An 18100-nucleotide genomic window follows, 5' to 3' on the forward strand; every position below is an offset into this window, starting at 1 on the left:
GAGAGTAAATTAAGCAGCATTTAGGCTGGCAGTGGATATTCATTCATTAATTAACACTGCTTCGAGGAATGAAATTCTACCCGTATTTTCAAAATGCTCCTAATCCAGATTGGTTTCATGGCCTTCCTAGTTCTGGGCTCTGATGATCAGACTCCATCCTCAGCTGTAGCTCTGGGACTCCTGGGTGTGAATCACAGAATCATTTAGGTTGGAAAAGACCTTTAAGATCATCAAATCCAACTGATAACCTAGCACTGCCAAATCCGCCACTCAACCATGTCCTTAAGCACCATGTCTACACGTCTTTCAAATACCTCCAGGGATGGTGACTCCACCACTTCCCTGGGCAGCCTGTTCCAGTGCTTGACAACCCTTTCAGTGAAGAAATTTTTCCTAATATCCAATCTAAACCTTGCCTGGCGCAACTTGAGGCCGTTTCCTCTCGTCCTATCACTTGTTACTTGGGAGAAGAGACCGACACCACCTCGCTACACCCTCCTTTCAGGTGGTTGTAGAGAATGATGAGGTCTCCCCTCAGCCTCCTTTTCTCCAGGCTGAACAACCCCAGGTCCCTCAGGGAATCAGGAATCAGGGCTCCTCACCTCCAGGCCGTGTTTGGCCTGTGCCATCAGTGCTTGGCCGTAGCAAGGGGTGGAAATGTTGGTAGCTTGTGCTCTGCTTTGCCTCTTTCATTCATGTTGAGCAGCCCTTGGTGGGTCACCCTGAGGTTATTGACATTGTTTGTTGAGTTCCCAGTAGCTCAATAGTCATCTGCATATGGGGAAAGAATTTGTCTTATGGATTTAAGATGTATATATGTCTTACACATCACATATATGTCTTACATGTCTATGTTTAACACCCACTGGTTTTAATGGATGAAGCTCAATGAACAGTTACAAGATTTGTAGGCAAACTCCAAGTCAGATTTTACCATCAAACTATAGGTAACGTGGAGTGAGGGATGGTCCACACAGAGTGGAAGCGAGCACAGAATTTATCTTACTGAAGTCAGATGCCCAGCCATGCACATACTGGGCCAGTTCTGCTCTCATTTACACCAGAGCAATTTCTGGTGTGAGAACTGAAGTTATGCCATTGGGATTCAAACATAAAAAAAAGAAATCTTTTGAATGTTACGGTTTGGCTTTTCCCCTTTGCCACCATGATCTTCATGCAAAAATAATTATTTAAAGCATCAGTACAGAATTTAAGATACCACAGGGAATCAGCAACGTACCTATTCCCTACTGCCATGCAGAATTAGAGTGCAGTACATAAAGGGAGACCATAGATAGCTGTAAAATTTGAGCATAATATTGAACGTGGTTTCTTCATGCTGCCGAATTGCTCACAGATAAATCATCATTTTGGATTTTTCCTAGCCAAGATATTTTTGTGGCCCTAAAAACTGTTTCTTTCAGTTCATATTAACAAAAGAATGGTTTTCCTCCATAAAACACTACAAACTGGTACAGCAGATGTCAATTTATGTCAACATCAGCTGATTTTCTTCTCCATTACCCTTTCTGCTGGATCGTTGCTTATCTAGCAGGTCCTGTCTTCTTGACATCCAATGTCATGTTGAATGTTTTATCACATTTGGTGATAGAAAGCTTGACTCAGTCTTTCTCAAAAATTGGTGTCGTCATCCGCATGATGGTCGTTATGCATTATTGATAGTGATGGAAAAGTCACGAATACACACATCTTTGCTGCAGGGCCTTAGCCTTTTTCTTTGGTTTATCATTGCTTTATCTTCTCTCTGCATTTTAGTAATAATGTCAGCAGGGACATTTCATGCTGCCTTCACCACGAAAGAGTCGCAGTACCCTGGTCCTGGTGCTGCAGCCTTAATCCTTTTTCCTGATGTAGTTTGAGTGGAGTTATGCAGTTTTTTACTTTATCACAGAAGTCTAGAAAACATTTCAGTTATCAAAAAGCTATTTTCTAGGGGAATCCTAGCTCTTACTGATGCAGGATTAAGAATAAACTCTTGTACAGCAAGTACTTTGAAGTTAATAAATAATTCATATATTCTTCCCCACTTTTACAATGTAACTCATAAAATTGGGAAAATAGCATTAAAAGGAAATCCCACTACTGTATTGTGTAGTCATAGAATAACTTTCTAATATAAGTATGGAAATTAATTCATAAAAATATGAATTATATGTTAACATAAACACAAATAGTGGAAGACATCGTAATCTTTGAATAGGATCCCAGCTTGCCCTCTGATCAGTTCTGGGAGACACGTTTCCGTGGAGGGTGCTGGCCAAGCCTGGCCCAGGATACAGAAGTTTTTTCCACCTCAATTTAAACTCGCCGCTTGCTGTAGCAGTCACAAAGAGGCTTTATTCGGAGGGATGGATCCTAGACTGCTTAACAAATCAACCTGGAGCCTGTGCCCAGAGTTCATGTCTTCTGCCATACAATGAAAATACTTCTGGAGTGAAACAGGATAATTGCTTAATAGCAAACACTTTTATAAAATATGCAGAGCAGAGCAGGAGTGATGCGGAGAGGGATTTATGGAACATGAGTGCGTTTGGCTTCAGCTTTCTGGCTCACCCCAAGGAAAACTCTCCAAATCCATTGTACTACTGTATGTACTATCAAAATCCACCCTCAATGCTTCAATGGCTCAGTACTGATTCAGAAGGAAAAAAAACAAAAGCATTGCATTGATCGAATGAAGTAAATGCAGCTTCTAGCAAGGCACAGCATTTTTTGGTATGATCAGTAAAAAAGAGAAATCCATTCAATTTACTGTGTGTGTTGTGTTGGAACCCTCTCAAAACAGACATGACTGCAAACCTGGCGGTATCCTCTAATGCTTTCACGACCAAGGCTTTCCCACAAGACAGGTTCTTGGGGACATTCTGCCACTTTTGTAACTCGCTGGGTCTCCCTTGGTGTAGATGATGGGAGGAAGCCTCTGGAGAGTTTCTGAGGAGAGCCTTGACTCCTTAACACCCTCTATCCCCTGAAAGCAGCCCAGAATTAGGGCTGTAATGGCATGCTGCATAGCTCATCCCTCTTCCTCTGGCATTTGAAGAGGAAAGATAATTATGAAGATGGTTAATAGTTGGAAAAGGCGGATTGTTTAATTCTTTACCTTGCCTGCTTTTGCTGCAGTTTAGTCATAATAATGAGAGTTTTTGATAAGTGAGCTTCGGATTGAGTCATTGGTATCTCGAGTGAGTAGATAGATTTTGGTATTAGTCTGAGGAGCTGAGCAGAGCAATCACGCGCTGCTCTTGGAAGCTGGCAGGCAGAAAGGGGGAGGCGAGCACCTCTGGAGAGGGGAGAGGATCCTTGGCTCTCGTCCTTGCCAACTCGGGGGAATCACCGTGAAATGCCCTGGGTCAGCTGAGGAGGTGTCCGGGCAACCTCCACGCTCACTGAAGCCCATGGGAGATGCAGGCACCCAACAGGTTGGAGGCTCAATACGCCTCATGGTGGGACCTGGGAGCAGGGGCACCCAGAAGCAGTGACCGACTGGGAACGTGCTCTCAAGCAGTATTCGTGGCACGGCGTGTCGGAGGGGGAAACCCAAGGCGCAGAGTCACGCGTTATCTCCTAGACCCTGCTGGTTCTCATGATGGTCTTTTGCTCGTTATGCACAGAGACACAAGGGTAAAAGACTTCGAAATGAGTTTGTTGGTGCGTATCATCACGATTCGCATTTTGAATTCAGGAATAGGAAAGTATTATCTTTGAGATACAAGGTAATTGTTGACATAGTAATTTTTATTTTTGTTTTTACGTCAGTTAGAAAAATCCTGGAAACCACGACTACAGAATAATGAAATGATGCACTTTTTCCTGTAATGATGGAGCCAATAAAAGGCAGCCATTGAGAATAATGTCCCAACAGCCAAAGCACTTCATCAATCTCAGCTGCTGCTTTTATGAACATGTTATACAATAATGGGTGTTCTTCTACAAAAAAATGTAAAGGTCTCTCTCCTTCCCCTAAGGGGGAGCCATTAATTCTACTCTAGTGTTAATCTATTCTATCATGATGATCTATCCATTAATGGATATCATCTATCCATTAAATCTTCCACCCTCGCACAGAAATAAATAACAATAGTTCATTGTTAAAAAGACTAAATGATATATTTTTTTTTTAAGCAACTGATTATGTATTTGTCTGACTTCTCCTCCAGGAGGCCAGACTCCACATGCTGAGACTCTTTTATCTAAGCAGTCCAGAACCTCTTTTCCTTGTCACATAACTGGCTTCTCAATTTCAGACTAACCAGAGCTCAGCCCTTGCCAGACTTAACCCTTTATTCCCAGCTGCAAACATGAGCCATCACTGCACGGATCTGGGGAACGTGCATTCATTCAATTCGTAGCCCATCATGAGTTGGAAAGCAAATGAAAGCCGCAGACAGGTCCTGGCACAGCAGGGCACAGAGTGAGGAAAGCAAGTACTGGGCTTCTGGCAGCAGTAAAAACAGCGTATTCAGTGACAAGAATCTGACTGCTGTAGCATGGAGAAAAAACCCACAATATTCTTAATAAAATGAATAATACAATCCATACCTCCTAGGGCTATTATTTCAGCTTTTCCTGAAGATTGCACATGTATTTACACTCGAGTCATACTTGCAAAGTTATCTTTACTCAGAAGCATATATACTCTCAGCATAAAAGATGAGATTGTGGAGCACAACTCAGCAACAAGGAGTAAATCCACATGTATATCAAATTGTACAGAGGACGGGGTCCTACTCAGGAGAGATTAAGGAACCTTATGTAGGTGTTATGAACTTCGCGAGATGAGGTGCTGGAATGGAGGTCTTTGAAGGAAAGCCTTAAAAAGACTACCTAGCTGTCAGCACATCTTTGAAATGAGAAATATTTAAAAAGTGCCTTTATGATAGCATACAAATATTTAAAAAAATAGCTGTAATTCCTGCGTAGCCAGTCAACGGGCCATTCCGTGCCTGGAAATTCCAGTAACAGGCTGAATCCTGGGCTTACTGTAAACGAACCAACAACCTAGTCTGCCAGGAAACGAGACCTTCCTGTCATCTGCACACATTTTTAGGAAGAATATGAAACCACCACACAATTAATAATATTTAATTTTGCTGAGTCGTTATTAGTTCTATTTTTTTTGTTTGATTCCACTACGTCCCTGCTAATTTGCATGTCTGTTCATAATATTAAATTCTTACTCAAAATCCCATAGAGAAAATAGCAAGTTTGTTAACATCCTTGCAGAGGATTAAGTATGACCTGAAACCTAGAGTCTTTATAAGCACTTCTGTGCCTTTCCACTGCTTTTACCTTATCATTTCTGACTTAAAAGGCTGTTATTATGACTGCAGGACTGCCAAGTTGTAATGCATCATTTATTATGTACAGCAGGTGACTGATAGTTAACATTTATCTCAAAATGAATGTTATTGTTTGTTGGGTTTTTTTTTTCCCTGCAGCTTTCCCTGGGAGGTGCGTGTTTTTGTCAGTGACAAGATGACAATTCATATTTTTACCAAAGGATCCAGTGAGTCATCCTATTAACTCTGCTGAAATACATGCTTGCCAATCGTCCTGCCACAGTAAGTCAGCGGGATTTTGCATTCTCTCTGGAAACATTTTTCAGGAGTTAGTCTGTAGTATGCATTCGGTACTACAAATAATCTTTACCTAAAGCAGTAGCTTCTCAGTGATGACCACAGCCCCAAATAGACCAAATATTGCATATCACACCTTTGTTTTTAAAGTTATCCAAGTATTTTAGAGCACATGAGAAGACTGTGCCTCATACCGTGCTATTTACAAGGGCTTGGTTGGTTTGAACCTGGAGGCTGTGTAAGAAGGAACCTCGTGTGTTGTGGGGACTGATACAAAGGTATAATAGATCTGGCCTTGAAAACGCCCTGTGAGGGGATCCACATGCAGCTAAGAACGAGTGTACCATGAGTCATGATGGAAAAATCCGACATCCAAAAAAACCCAAATCTCCAGGATGACATAACATGGATTATGTATTCGTACTGGTTGCCCAAATTAAACTCCTTAGTTATTTTGTCCCTCCTGCGAACTCCCAGCTCCTCGAGCCAATACCCTGTAATGTTCCAGTAGAGGTGTAGGCTACTTGGTTCCTTTTCCCAGCTTTGTGCTATAGGGGAGTACGGCTGCCCTTGGGTTGCACTGCTCTGCAAATCATTTTCATTTGGGAGAAAGGGCAGTGCAGGCTGGTACATGATTCTGTTGCTTTTCCCTGTTCCTTGGATTGGGTTGGAGAAAAGGTAGGACACTTTTTTGTTGATAAACTCTCTCCTCCTTTTCTGCTTACTTGTTCTGCCCTTGAAGGTGACATTCTGTGGCATAGCCCAAGCAAACTGCTTTCTGCTTAAGTGTATTTTGCACTCCATGCAGCCTTATCTCACAGGAGAAGAGCATATGGCCTTGAGTTATTATTTGTTATTTCAGGGTAACTAAATGGTAACTGTACTGAAAACTTATGGCAACTCATGCGTTATCTCATGATAACAGGATAAATAAACAGTATCTTCACTGCATGCATTAACATTAATGGAAGGAAAAACTCGTGAAAAACACTGTCAAACCAGTTTAAATATGTCCCCATTTAGGATGCCCCAGATGCTTTACTGCTTCTACTTGTCTCATACGCATTTAAATTATGACTGGGACTTCTTCCACATTTGACACTCTTGCCTTCAGAGCAAATGCCAGCTGCAGTCCTTAAGTCAGTGAGCATGCAAAATACTTTAAAACGTCCAGCTTAATAGAGAAATGTATCTTGGAATTAAAAATAAAGCTTTAGCAAGATATCACGGAAATCATTAGTGATGCATGTAATGTGTATGCAGCAAAACCAATACAGAGAGAGAGAGAATTGCAGTAGTCACTTTGAGCATCTCTGGGGTAACCCCCAAAAGCAAGGCTACTACGGCAGCTGACAAGACATTTTGCTTGGTCTGTAAAAGGTCCCTTCGCAACCGATTTCAAGTGCAAACAAAGTAAAGACAATTGGAGCATTAAAGTATTCCATATAATTGTTGTAAAACAGACAAATAGGGGAGCAGATGAAAGCAAAGGGAAGAGAATGGAGCTGACACAGCTGCACAAAAGCTGTTTCAGATGTATTCTACTTGAGAATGCCATCGCATTGCAAACCCTGTGAAAATACACTGAAGCAACATTATAGAGTATATAAAAAGAGAATCTTAAACAGTTTATCAGTAAAATATGAGCTAAATTCGATGAGACTGTCCTCTAGACTGTAAGGATCTGTTTCTATGAAAGTTGTGTGGAACATGAAAGCTATCAGTAGCGTGGCAGATTTTCTTCGTTCAGATGTAAAGCCAGATCTGCTTTTATTTTTTTGATGAAGCTGGTGTACGGCAGAGCGCTAAGAGGTGGTTAACTAAACCTTTTAGCATCATTGTAAAACCACACTCATAGTTGTTTGGTCCAAACCCTGCTGAAGAAAATTAGAGCCTCTAATTTCAATATAAAAATAAATAATAAAAATTAGCAAAACTATGTTCAGTGATCCCACAGTAACTAAACATTTTTCCACATTGCAACCACTTCATCAGCTGAAGGTGACCACTCAAGGACAAGTTGGAACTTGAATCAGGGAAATATTTTTCTGACCTTATAATGAGGATAATATATCACAAAACTTGACTAGGTCTGATCTACCTTATTCTGTGCTTCTCCAGCCAGTATATGTAAAAGAAAACACCCTGAAAACTACTTTTCCTCATCACTTTATCTGGCAGAGGTCTTAAATCAGGCAGGATTCGGGGTCCATTGCAGTTTATAGTAACATTTTAAATCCCATAAACAAAAAACTATGAAAAATCACTAAGAGAGAGTCTCAATAAGTTACAAATACTGATGCAGTGAGGAAAACCCCCGCCTCTTTTCAATACACAATTTCAGAGGCTCTTTGTTCCTTTCATTGCCACGGTGTTAGTGTTTATGCAGCCTTCCATTTGCCCACGTACGGACTTTAAGATAGGAAGACACTGAATGTGAAACACATGAAATGCTTTTAGGTATTTATGTGGAAGAAGTTACAGAAACTGAATTCTTTGACAGGGTGTAGGAGGGCAGACCTAGGGAAGGCTGGGGTGTGGGTGCCGGTGAGTAAGAGCTCTCAAAGTCTGTGTCACACAGCTGGATACCCGAAATGGCATAATGCTGCTGCTGGCAAAGGGGCAGTGAGATATAGCTGCCTCCAGGGATCATCCTCCATTGCAAACATCACCAGTTTCCAAAGAATGAAGCGATTTCCCAACCTCTTTTCCCACTAACCGACCCAACCCCAGCACTCGCTTGTGTTCGGCTTCGTCTGGCTGTGGTCGCGTGCAGTGAGTTGCCTTCCTTTCATCCCTTGATATCTCTTGTTTTACATAATGCTTTGACTAATTATAGGCTCAATACTGCTGCTGATTTATTGTAACTCAGGCTTACTTGCATTAATAATAACTCCTGACGTTAGCCTGAGCACCTTGGTAAATAAATTTGCCACTGCTTTAAGAAATAAAGTTCCTAATGACGATAAAATTGCCTGGAAATTGTTCTTGTTCCCAGACAAGATTAAGGAAAAGACCAAGAGAAAGTCCTTCTAGGAAAGTGCAGGGTTATGGACTGGGTTGCAAACTGGAAGCAAATTAGTAAATAATAAATAATTTAAAAAGTTTATTTAGGTCTATCTGTAAATTAATTATATTCTTGACAACTTAATTCTTTACTTGTCAAAGCTGAAGGCATTATTTCAGCACAGAATTCTTAGTATTTATCATAAGACATTTCTCAGACGTTAATGTTGAGGCTCTGAACTCACAAAGCATCACTGGATTCTCCAGGAATCACTTTAGAGAAATGACATTTTGAGGTACGACTTTTCAACACAAAAGAAATATTTAATGACATTACCTTTTCCTGTCATTTTTAAATCTTAGTATATTGCAATAAAATCTAAAATAACTAAAACCATGTAGCAATAAAGGAAGGATTTCTAAGCTTATTTAGGGATACTTCCATCTTCTGACTTTCAAAAAGTGTTTGAAGAGGGTCCCTCTGCTAAAAAAGGGGATAGAATTTCAACATTCCCTTCGCTAAGCCCTTTCTTTTGCATCACAGCGTTAACCTTGAAAAGCTCTCTCAAAGTTTTGCAATATCAGACAAATCGCATAACAAGGAGTACTGCTTATACAACAATTCTGACGACTAGAAGTTTGCTAGTAGATCGTTAGAGCTGGCCTACCATAGTCTGACGTATCAATAACACAGATGACAAACGTGGCAGCAAAGAAGTTGATACAAGAACCTCTCCTCCCGACCTTCTCTCTCCACCCAGTGTTGTGCTACTTCCAAAATTCACAGTAGCTTTCTGTAACAGCTATTATTGATGGTAAAAACGTACTGGGATGTCATAAGGGCCATGAAGGATGGATAGAAGTTTTTCATAATACTAGTTTGGGGTTATAACAGAAGAAGCATGGAATCATAATAATAAATAGCTAATGGTAAAGACATAGGCATGTATAGTGGGCAGTGCTATGGATGGCGACTTCTCTCCTTTTCAGTTTGAATGTCCTATCTTCTAAACGCCTGCAGGAATGTGTGTATACAAACACATATATAATTACATGTTATGTATATGGCGTTACATACTACGTAAACAATGCCAGGAACAACATGGTTGCGCCAGAGCTACAGAACTGAATCCAAGACCTTCGCACCGTCAATTCAGCGGCAATTAAACTCCCAACTTTGGTCCTGATTTAGCCAACTTTTAAAGCATGCGTTTAACTTCAAACATATGGTTAGTTCCGTTCTTTGTAATGAGGCCAGAAAGGTGCTTCAAATTACATATGCTCTTGATTAGCTTCCTTGGGAGCTGAAACTACAGTAGAAGTATGTGAAAAATAGCTCTGTGATATTCCCAAGCCGTTTGTCGGTTCACAAATTACTTGAAATTACTAAAATATTCTAGAATGTGGAATCTGAAGGCGAGGGAAGGAAAATATATGACAACATACATATATAGTCACTACTGGTTAAGAAACAACAGTGCAGACTTTTTGGTAGTGTTATTACTCAGTACGATTTTACTTTATTTTTATTCTTGAGCTTTAGCTGAAAAAATATGTTTTAGCCATCTGGCTGCAGAAACATTTCTCAATGCTGCAGCACTGAGTGTTGTTTGCAGTGTTGGCAGATAGCCGAAGTCACTTCTTTCACACGGCTCGTGACTCACGGGGCCCTTTCGGATCACACCTGAACAGCACCGGAGTTTCGCATCTCCAGTCACTTTTCTTCAGTCCCTCCAAACTCCAGCTTTTCATCGGCCCGGCTGGGAGACACAGCTTTGTCTGGGCAGCAGTCCCGATTTCATAGTTTTTCTGTGGAAAATAGATGATGAAGTTCAGCGTCATGGTATAATTTCTATCCTGCTTGTATGCAGTACTAAGGAATACAGTGATGTTTAGCTTCATTTTTCTTTTAGGTGCTCAGGTAGTGTTTCGATGGCCGTGATCTAAACCCCCTTGCTACGTAACAAATACTTTATTGCAATTATTTTAAAATGATTTTCAGCTTCCCTGAATTCTCTCTGAACTAACCTTGCACAAACCCAACAGAAATATTCTTATAACAAGCCTTAACTAAGACATGCAACATTAAAGGAGAAAGCAAAATTATAATGTTTGTGCATAAAAAAAGAAATTCCTTTCAGTAATCAAAGTCATTTTCAGTATCTGTACCTCCATCTATAAGACGTCTAAACAGCAGCTTCCCATGGGTTAAGGATGTCCACATTGGACTCAGGACAGTAACAAAATGCCCAAAATAACTGTATTAACTAAAGAATTTTTGCTCTCTTGAGCGATGAAGAAAGGTCCTGCTATGTCCATAAATGTTCTCTTCCTTCACCTGTAGTTCAGAGCAGCAAACAGCTTCCAACTCAACGCACTGAGGCACAGCAGCCAAGCACTGGGATTAATCAGAAAGTTATCAGTAAATCACAGTATCTGCCTGTGAGTTATCATGCGATTTTTGAAAGAGTATAGAAAAATGGTATGATAGGATCCAGCAATAAACCCTTCTGATGAACTGTCTGAGCATTAACTACCCCAAAAGAACTGAGGAAGTGTGAGCAGGGAAGAGGGGACGCAGCATGAAATGGTGCCCATGGATTCTGGAAGATTTTTAGCCCTCTGAACTGCTTCTGCCCTGTCACGCTGACATTAATGTCGGTGCACCTTGGACACCTAAGACTCAATGATGTTTTTCTTTTCTGTAGTTCCTTAAATTCATTACTTACTGTAATCACACATAATTATATAGTTCTATGATTGTGTTTATTCACAGTATACATAAAGTTAAAAAAATAAAGCATTCAAATTCCCATTACAAAAATTTAATTCAAACAAAGTTTGCATATGATCAATTAGAAAAATTTTAAAACCAATGTTGCGAGGTTTGCAGCTTTTTCTTTCTCGTTGTAAAATGTAAATAAATTATCCATGCTAAGATCTATCTACTTGCTAACTATGATGATAGGAAGACAAGATATAATTTTAAACTGAGGAATTCCAGAGCCTAAGCTTTATCCCATGTGTTCTATAGGCGCTTCTTTACAGGCTTTCTTGTGAGGTTTTCGGGTATCAGTGCAGACTGGAAGGGGTTTTCTTACCCGTTCTGCAAACCAGAACTCGCAGCATTGGTACGTTAATGTAGGAACACGGTTGATGGCTTAGAAGGAAAAGATTTTGCCTCACAAACATAGTAGAAACAGCTTAACGATTATTGGATATCCAGTTCTTAAACCGTAACAAGTGGTATTAAAGGATGCATGCATGTAGATGATCCACAGAGACTAAAGTACATGCAGGGCATATGGCTAGATAAACAATGAGCATGTTGCACCATTCCTGCTTTTAAAAACACTTCCTGGTCTTTCAGTAGTTTTAAGTATGCAAGTCACTGAAATAGAGATTTCTAGGCAGGACAGAAAGAATCAAATTTGCTCATTTTTGCTCATTTTAGCTCTTCACAGGGAAATTTATTTGGAGTTTCATTATAACCACCAAGTATTTCATGTTATTAACCTTTGAGTAGTTTTAAATGAAGTCTATATGGTTTACTGCATTTACTTTGAGTCATGGATTATACAATCACACAATGGCTTCTCAGCAGGATTAAAACCCGAGTGCATTAAAATTCAATTAAAAGCCTGTGACAAGTGCAGTGGTTGACTCAGACCGTTAACTAGGATTGTGTCTCTCTAAAATGAACTGCTTTCTCACTGCACCAAAGAAGGAAGATACATGTTTGTTATAGCATAGTGAAATGTCGGGCTCTCTTGTATTTGAGCAAGTTCTAACATTTTTCTCTTCACTTCTGTTTCTCCCTAGTTAGCCAACCGACATCACAATGACTGAGGATTTAGACCACAGATTCAGTAGTCTCACCTGGGATCAGATTAAAATCCTGGATCAAGTTTTAGCTGAGGTCATACCTATTCATGGAAGAGGAAATTTTCCAACACTGGATGTAAAGCCAAAGGATATCATTCACGTGGTAAAGGAACAGCTCATTGAAAAGCAAATCAACGTTAGAGATATCCGCCTGAACGGTTCGACAGCCAGTCACATCCTAGTAAAGCAGAATGGAACCAGTTACAAGGACCTAGACATCATTTTTGGGGTGGAACTTCCAAGTGAGCTCGAGTTCCAGGTTGTTAAGGAAGCAGTTCTTAATTGCCTGTTGGACTTCTTGCCAAAATGTGTTAATAAGGAAAAAATCACTGCTCAGACCATGAAAGATGCCTATGTGCAGAAGATGGTCAAAGTCTCCACTGACCACGATCGCTGGAGTCTCATCTCACTGTCAAACAACAGCGGCAAGAATGTAGAATTAAAGTTCGTCAACTCGCTCAGACGGCAGTTTGAATTTAGCGTGGACTCCTTCCAAATCATACTGGACTCCATACTAAATGTTTACAGAGCAACAGACTGCAAACTGGCAGAAGACTCTCACCCCACTGTCATCGCCGAGAGCATGTATGGAGACTTCAACGAAGCAATGGACCACTTAAAGTACAAACTGATTTCCACAAGGAACCCAGAGGAAATCAGAGGAGGTGGCCTCCTGAAGTACAGCAACCTCCTGGTTCGTGACTTCAAGCCAGCAGATGAGGCTGAAATTAAATCTCTGGAACGTTACATGTGCTCCAGGTTCTTCATTGATTTTCCAGATGTTGCTGAGCAGCAAAGGAAAATTGAGTCATATCTGCGCAACCACTTCATTGGGGAAGAGAAAAGCAAGTATGACTACTTGATGACTCTGCGTGGAGTTGTAAATGAGAGCACAGTCTGTCTCATGGGACATGAACGAAGACAAACGCTAAATATGATCACAATTCTGGCTTTAAAAGTACTCGGAGAACAAAATATCATCCCAAATGCAGCCAATGTAACATGCTATTATCAGCCTGCTCCATATATCAGTGACAGAAACTTCAGCAATTACTACATTGCTCACGGACAACCACCTATCATCTACCAGCCATACCCGTTTCACATACAAATGCAAAGCAGCATGGTTTAGGACCACGGTAGCCTCCTCAGCACTTACATTCCTCTCTCTTTCCAGTTCTCTCCGTAATAAAGGCCTCATTAAAGCAAGTTTTATCATCACTTTTGATTTAAGGACATATTTTTGTGCAAGTTGCCAAAGTTATTGGGTTGATCAATGTCTAAATCACTGTTAAGCAGATCGTAAAATAAGTGAAACGGCTATCATTCATGAAGTATTTATAACCCTACGTGTGTTTGGGCTATACTTTTTTTTTTCAATGAAAAGAGGAGGATATAAATTATTCTAATTTTATAAAATGAAATGCACTAAGTTCCGGGTTCTAAAAAATTCTTAAGCAAAATTTAAATAGTGTAAATTAAAAATTAAGCCAATAAAATACCTCTCAGTAGAAATGCCTGATTTTAGAAGTGATAGTGTTCTGGGTACATTAACGTAGATCATCCATCAGTTATACCCATGCAGTTCCAGCACCATTTATTTGCAGCACCTTTTGAAAATACGCATTGATGGGCTGTCTCTTGGTGGTTTGAGCTCTGCTTTACAGGCTCCGGTCTGATCGCTCTGCAGGTCCAATTAGAGACGTGAGGTCCCTCTCCTCACCAGAGTACTGTTTAGTAATGGTTAGCACGAAGCATCCCTACCAAGAGCAGACTCAGCATTTTTGTGTATCCAAACTTTCCACTGATCCAAGTGAGAGATTTGGCTGCTTGAGTAATGCAGCGTTGGACCCCAGGATCTGCCTCACAGATAATGAAAGTTGTAAGAGATACAACTATTCTGATTAAATTGGTCTTGAAAAACAAGGTAATAGAATGAGAAAGAAGGTGAAAATTGAGCACATAGGGCTTGCTTTCTATTGCTAATTTGTTATCGATCAGAGATGCTTTAATGCACAATAAATGGAGTCAGGAAAAAAACCAAAAAGCCCAGGACTGCGTTGGGTTTAGGTGAATTAAAACGAATCCTTGGCAGTGGCATTTGAAAAAATATTTTATACTAGCAATGTCCTGTATATGTTTAGATACCTGCACACATACACTAGTAGCAAATGAAGATTTCTCTTATGATCAGGAAGTAAAACATTAATTACAAGTTTTTGTGTCTGTGAGTGTTTACCAAAGATAAGTTTTAAACATGTCACATAAGTGCCTCCCTGTGCCAGTTGCTCCATGAAAGTCGTAATGCTGTTGGCAATCATGCTAGAGAGCTCCTGAATTATGGGGAAAGGGAAACGCATGCCCTTGGTGCTCCACCGATGGGTCGCAAAGTGTTCGTAGCGCTGAAGGTCAGAGAGGTTCGGACCACTTGCTTCAGCATGAGCAGGTTTGGGACAGATGGATCTAAGGTGTCCTCACCGAAACTCCTCCGGTTTAGATGCTGAATATGGTACAAGAAGGAATAGTAATGAAAAGGAGATTTAGCATGGGTGCGGTTGTAAAATCGGAACAGCCAACTGGAAATGCAAGCAGTAGAGTTTCTTACATCTGATGCTTAACACGCCACTGTGTCACACGACGAGTTCATTCCTGGTACATCACTGGGTGTCCTCCTTGTCATCTTTAAAAACACTGACTACATTTTATCTATTTACAACAGGTGTCAGGTCTTAGAAATTTCTGCTACTTGGGAAAGAGTGATTTATTTTACACAGAAATATGCTACATACCACTATTTTAAATCAAACATTTCTAAAATTTCTAAGGTCTATGAAGTCCTATTGCCAGTGAAATGTAGCTTTCCTTTTTCCCATTATATGCCTGTACAGTAGAACAAAGAGCTGTTTAAAGACAACTTTGCTGACCATCATCGCTAAAGTCAACTCTTTTCTGTAAAATATAGTGCAAAAAACAATGTTTCTGCAACATAAGAAGGGTATACTAATCTACTTGGAAGCTGATTCATTTTGTGATGTCTTTCATGAGTGCAGTACTATTATTTTTGCTGATTTTTCAAGTGTGTCCAATTCCGTGTCTAAAAGCACATTTTATTTCACTTCCACTAGTATCTTTCCATTGGCTAAACTATGTTTAATAAAATCGGCAATTCTAATTGCTATGTTATCAAATATGGTAACACTAGATTTGCATGTAAGCACTTTGAGGGAATTCCCCCTGTCAGAAGCAAAATGGAGTGAAACATGGTGGATTTTTTTTTTTTAATTGAGCTGTTTAGATTACAAAGGGAACCTTTAAATTTAGTTTGGTATTTGCCAAATTAAATAGCACTGTGAAATTCTGTAAGAGCCTTATGTAGGTTATGTCCCTGCTAACGCTTGTGCTTCAACATTCAGCACGTGTGATCTGCAGGGCTGAAGAGCCGAAAGCTGGGCTGGGCACAGCCGGGACTTCCCAATGGATCTGTGGGAGTTAGGCATCCAAATGGCTTGAGTTTCAGGAGGATCTGGGCTCCTAAACTCCCTAAATTTGTTTGAAAAATCTTAGTCCGTCGGCATTGACCTGTGACCTTAATGTAATGTAGCTACATCAACTTCTTACTCCTCCACTCCTGGTTTCCTTGCTTACTGGGTGGAGAAATGGGTTGATCTTCTCAAGAACCAGGAAAGAGGCCGGCCAAGAAGGAGCAGTTTCAACATGTCATGTATAGCCAATGATCCATTACCTGGAGAAACATTTCAAAATGTTGTTTTTTAACCAACAAGTAGAAACATGTATCACCCTGTATAAAGGACTACAATTCTTTTTTGAATCAGACATTGCGAAAAGTATCGGGAATGGTGAACTAGCTCTGGATTTGTATAAACCAGCCTGTCCACTTGTACAGCAACTGTTTGTTTAAATATAGATATTTCATTCTGGTTTGTCTCTGTTTGTACATCCAGGTTAGATAAGGAAGGACTCAGCCAAAGCCCGTGGAGTTAGGGGGAAGAATCCACCTAACTCTAGTGGGCTTTGCGTGAGACCCCGGAAAAGAGTGAAGGACTTACGTGAGTACCTACAGGTAAAGGTACAAAGACATCAATATGCAAAAATGTCTCAGGTATAAATAAACCCTTTAAATTTACTGAAAAAGGTCTTGTATTTCTTACCTAGAGGTAGTTCAATTTCAAAGGCTAAGTGAGGTTTATGATTTTATATACAGCAACATATATAAAATCGCACATATCTACACATACACGGGCAATTAACAAAATCTGACGGTTTTAAATATTTCCTTCCAAATGTTATATTGATACCTGGCAGCAGCATTTGACCTGGAGATTTTTTTTCAAGGTAGTAGTGATTCTGTAAACTAATATTAAAATGGGGATGACATTGTATAGACTGCTGCTTGCAAAACACTGATATCAATATGTAAGACGGAATATTGTAACCTCTTCTCCAGTTGTTGCAGATTTTACTATGTGCAGATATAAATCTACAAAGAATTGAGAGAGTTTTCTCAGCACCAGTCTCCTGAGCTTCATGTTTACATTATAATTATATCTTGTTGTTACAATCTGTTCAATAATTGTAATACCTGGAAATTGTAATGCTGATTTTATTTAATCACATAAAACTTCTTAAGGTTTACAGCTTAAAGTAATCTAATGTTGTCAGGACCTAAGTGTTAAAGTTTTAAGTGCTTTCCTAAAAAATGTCATTTGAATTTTGTGTTATATTGTAAAAGGTCTGTTTGAAGCATATACTTTATGGTAGTTCCTTTAAAATGTAATTTGTGAGCTTTAGACTCGACACATTACAAAGGTTTTTGCAACGGATAAAAGAAATGTAAAATTGTCCTCAGTCGAGCTGTTCTGTCGTCTGTTGTGTTACACTGAGCCTGCAGATCTGTGAAGTAATGGATCTGATTTACCACCGCGTCACTTCAGTTGTCTAGCTGTGTAATTTGACTGATGTTAGAGGACTTACATCAACATAAATTCGGAGTTACACAGGTGTGTATTCAATACGATTTGCAGAAATATCTGGAGAAAGGACAGCAAAGAGAGTTTGGCAGGTCAGCATGATTCTTACAGCTCAGTTTTTGTTTGGGATGTTTTTCTGTTAAACTCAACAAATGGAAGGGTATTCAGGACAAAGCTGTTGCAGACGAAAGAAGTATTTCACTTAATGTGCCATCCGAAGCTGTTGAAAAAATATTGTGATGCTAAAAATGTGTACTAATCTCACAGATTTGTAGGTCATTAGTCCACAGTGTTGACTAGTGCCTTTGGGTATTTGGGGAGCGATCATTAAAATAACTTTCTTGTTTAATGTATGGTTTGCTTGTAATACTTTCATTATTCTGGTTGGACGTCAATTCTAGCATGCAGACTTCTTCTAGCAGCCAAACTGGTGTGTTTTAACTGCAAGAGTGCTAAAAATTCAGTTACAGTTCGTTAGGTCAATAAACCACCAACTCGGACTTACCACTGATCCGCTGTCAGACCTACACTGAAGGTTACAGAATGACCAAATTGAATATCATTAATATCTTTGATATATTTTGATGGCTCTACGCTAGTTGTCAAACAGGCTTGTGTCAAATA

The 18100-nt window shown here is 39.9% G+C and overlaps 1 protein-coding gene across 6 annotated transcripts in view; it reads left to right on the plus strand.

Annotated features, from left to right (window-relative positions):
• The window catches only part of TENT5D (terminal nucleotidyltransferase 5D), a 44379-nt gene extending 27230 nt beyond the window's left edge, over positions 1–17149 (plus strand). For 5 of the 6 annotated variants that reach the window (XM_072877506.1, XM_072877510.1, XM_072877507.1 and 2 more), the window contains 2 exons: positions 5460–5582; positions 12426–17149. In XM_072877506.1, coding sequence (XP_072733607.1) covers positions 12445–13620 — 1176 coding nt within the window. In that variant the 5' untranslated portion in view covers positions 5460–5582; positions 12426–12444 and the 3' untranslated portion in view covers positions 13621–17149. The remainder of the gene's footprint in view (positions 1–5459; positions 5583–12425) is intronic. The other variant, XM_072877511.1, reaches the window with a different exon arrangement.
• Positions 17150–18100: the final 951 nt, after the last annotated feature.

This window comes from Ciconia boyciana, chromosome 12 (genome assembly GCF_034638445.1).
Source record: "Ciconia boyciana chromosome 12, ASM3463844v1, whole genome shotgun sequence".
In the NCBI taxonomy this organism is placed as follows: domain Eukaryota; kingdom Metazoa; phylum Chordata; class Aves; order Ciconiiformes; family Ciconiidae; genus Ciconia; species Ciconia boyciana.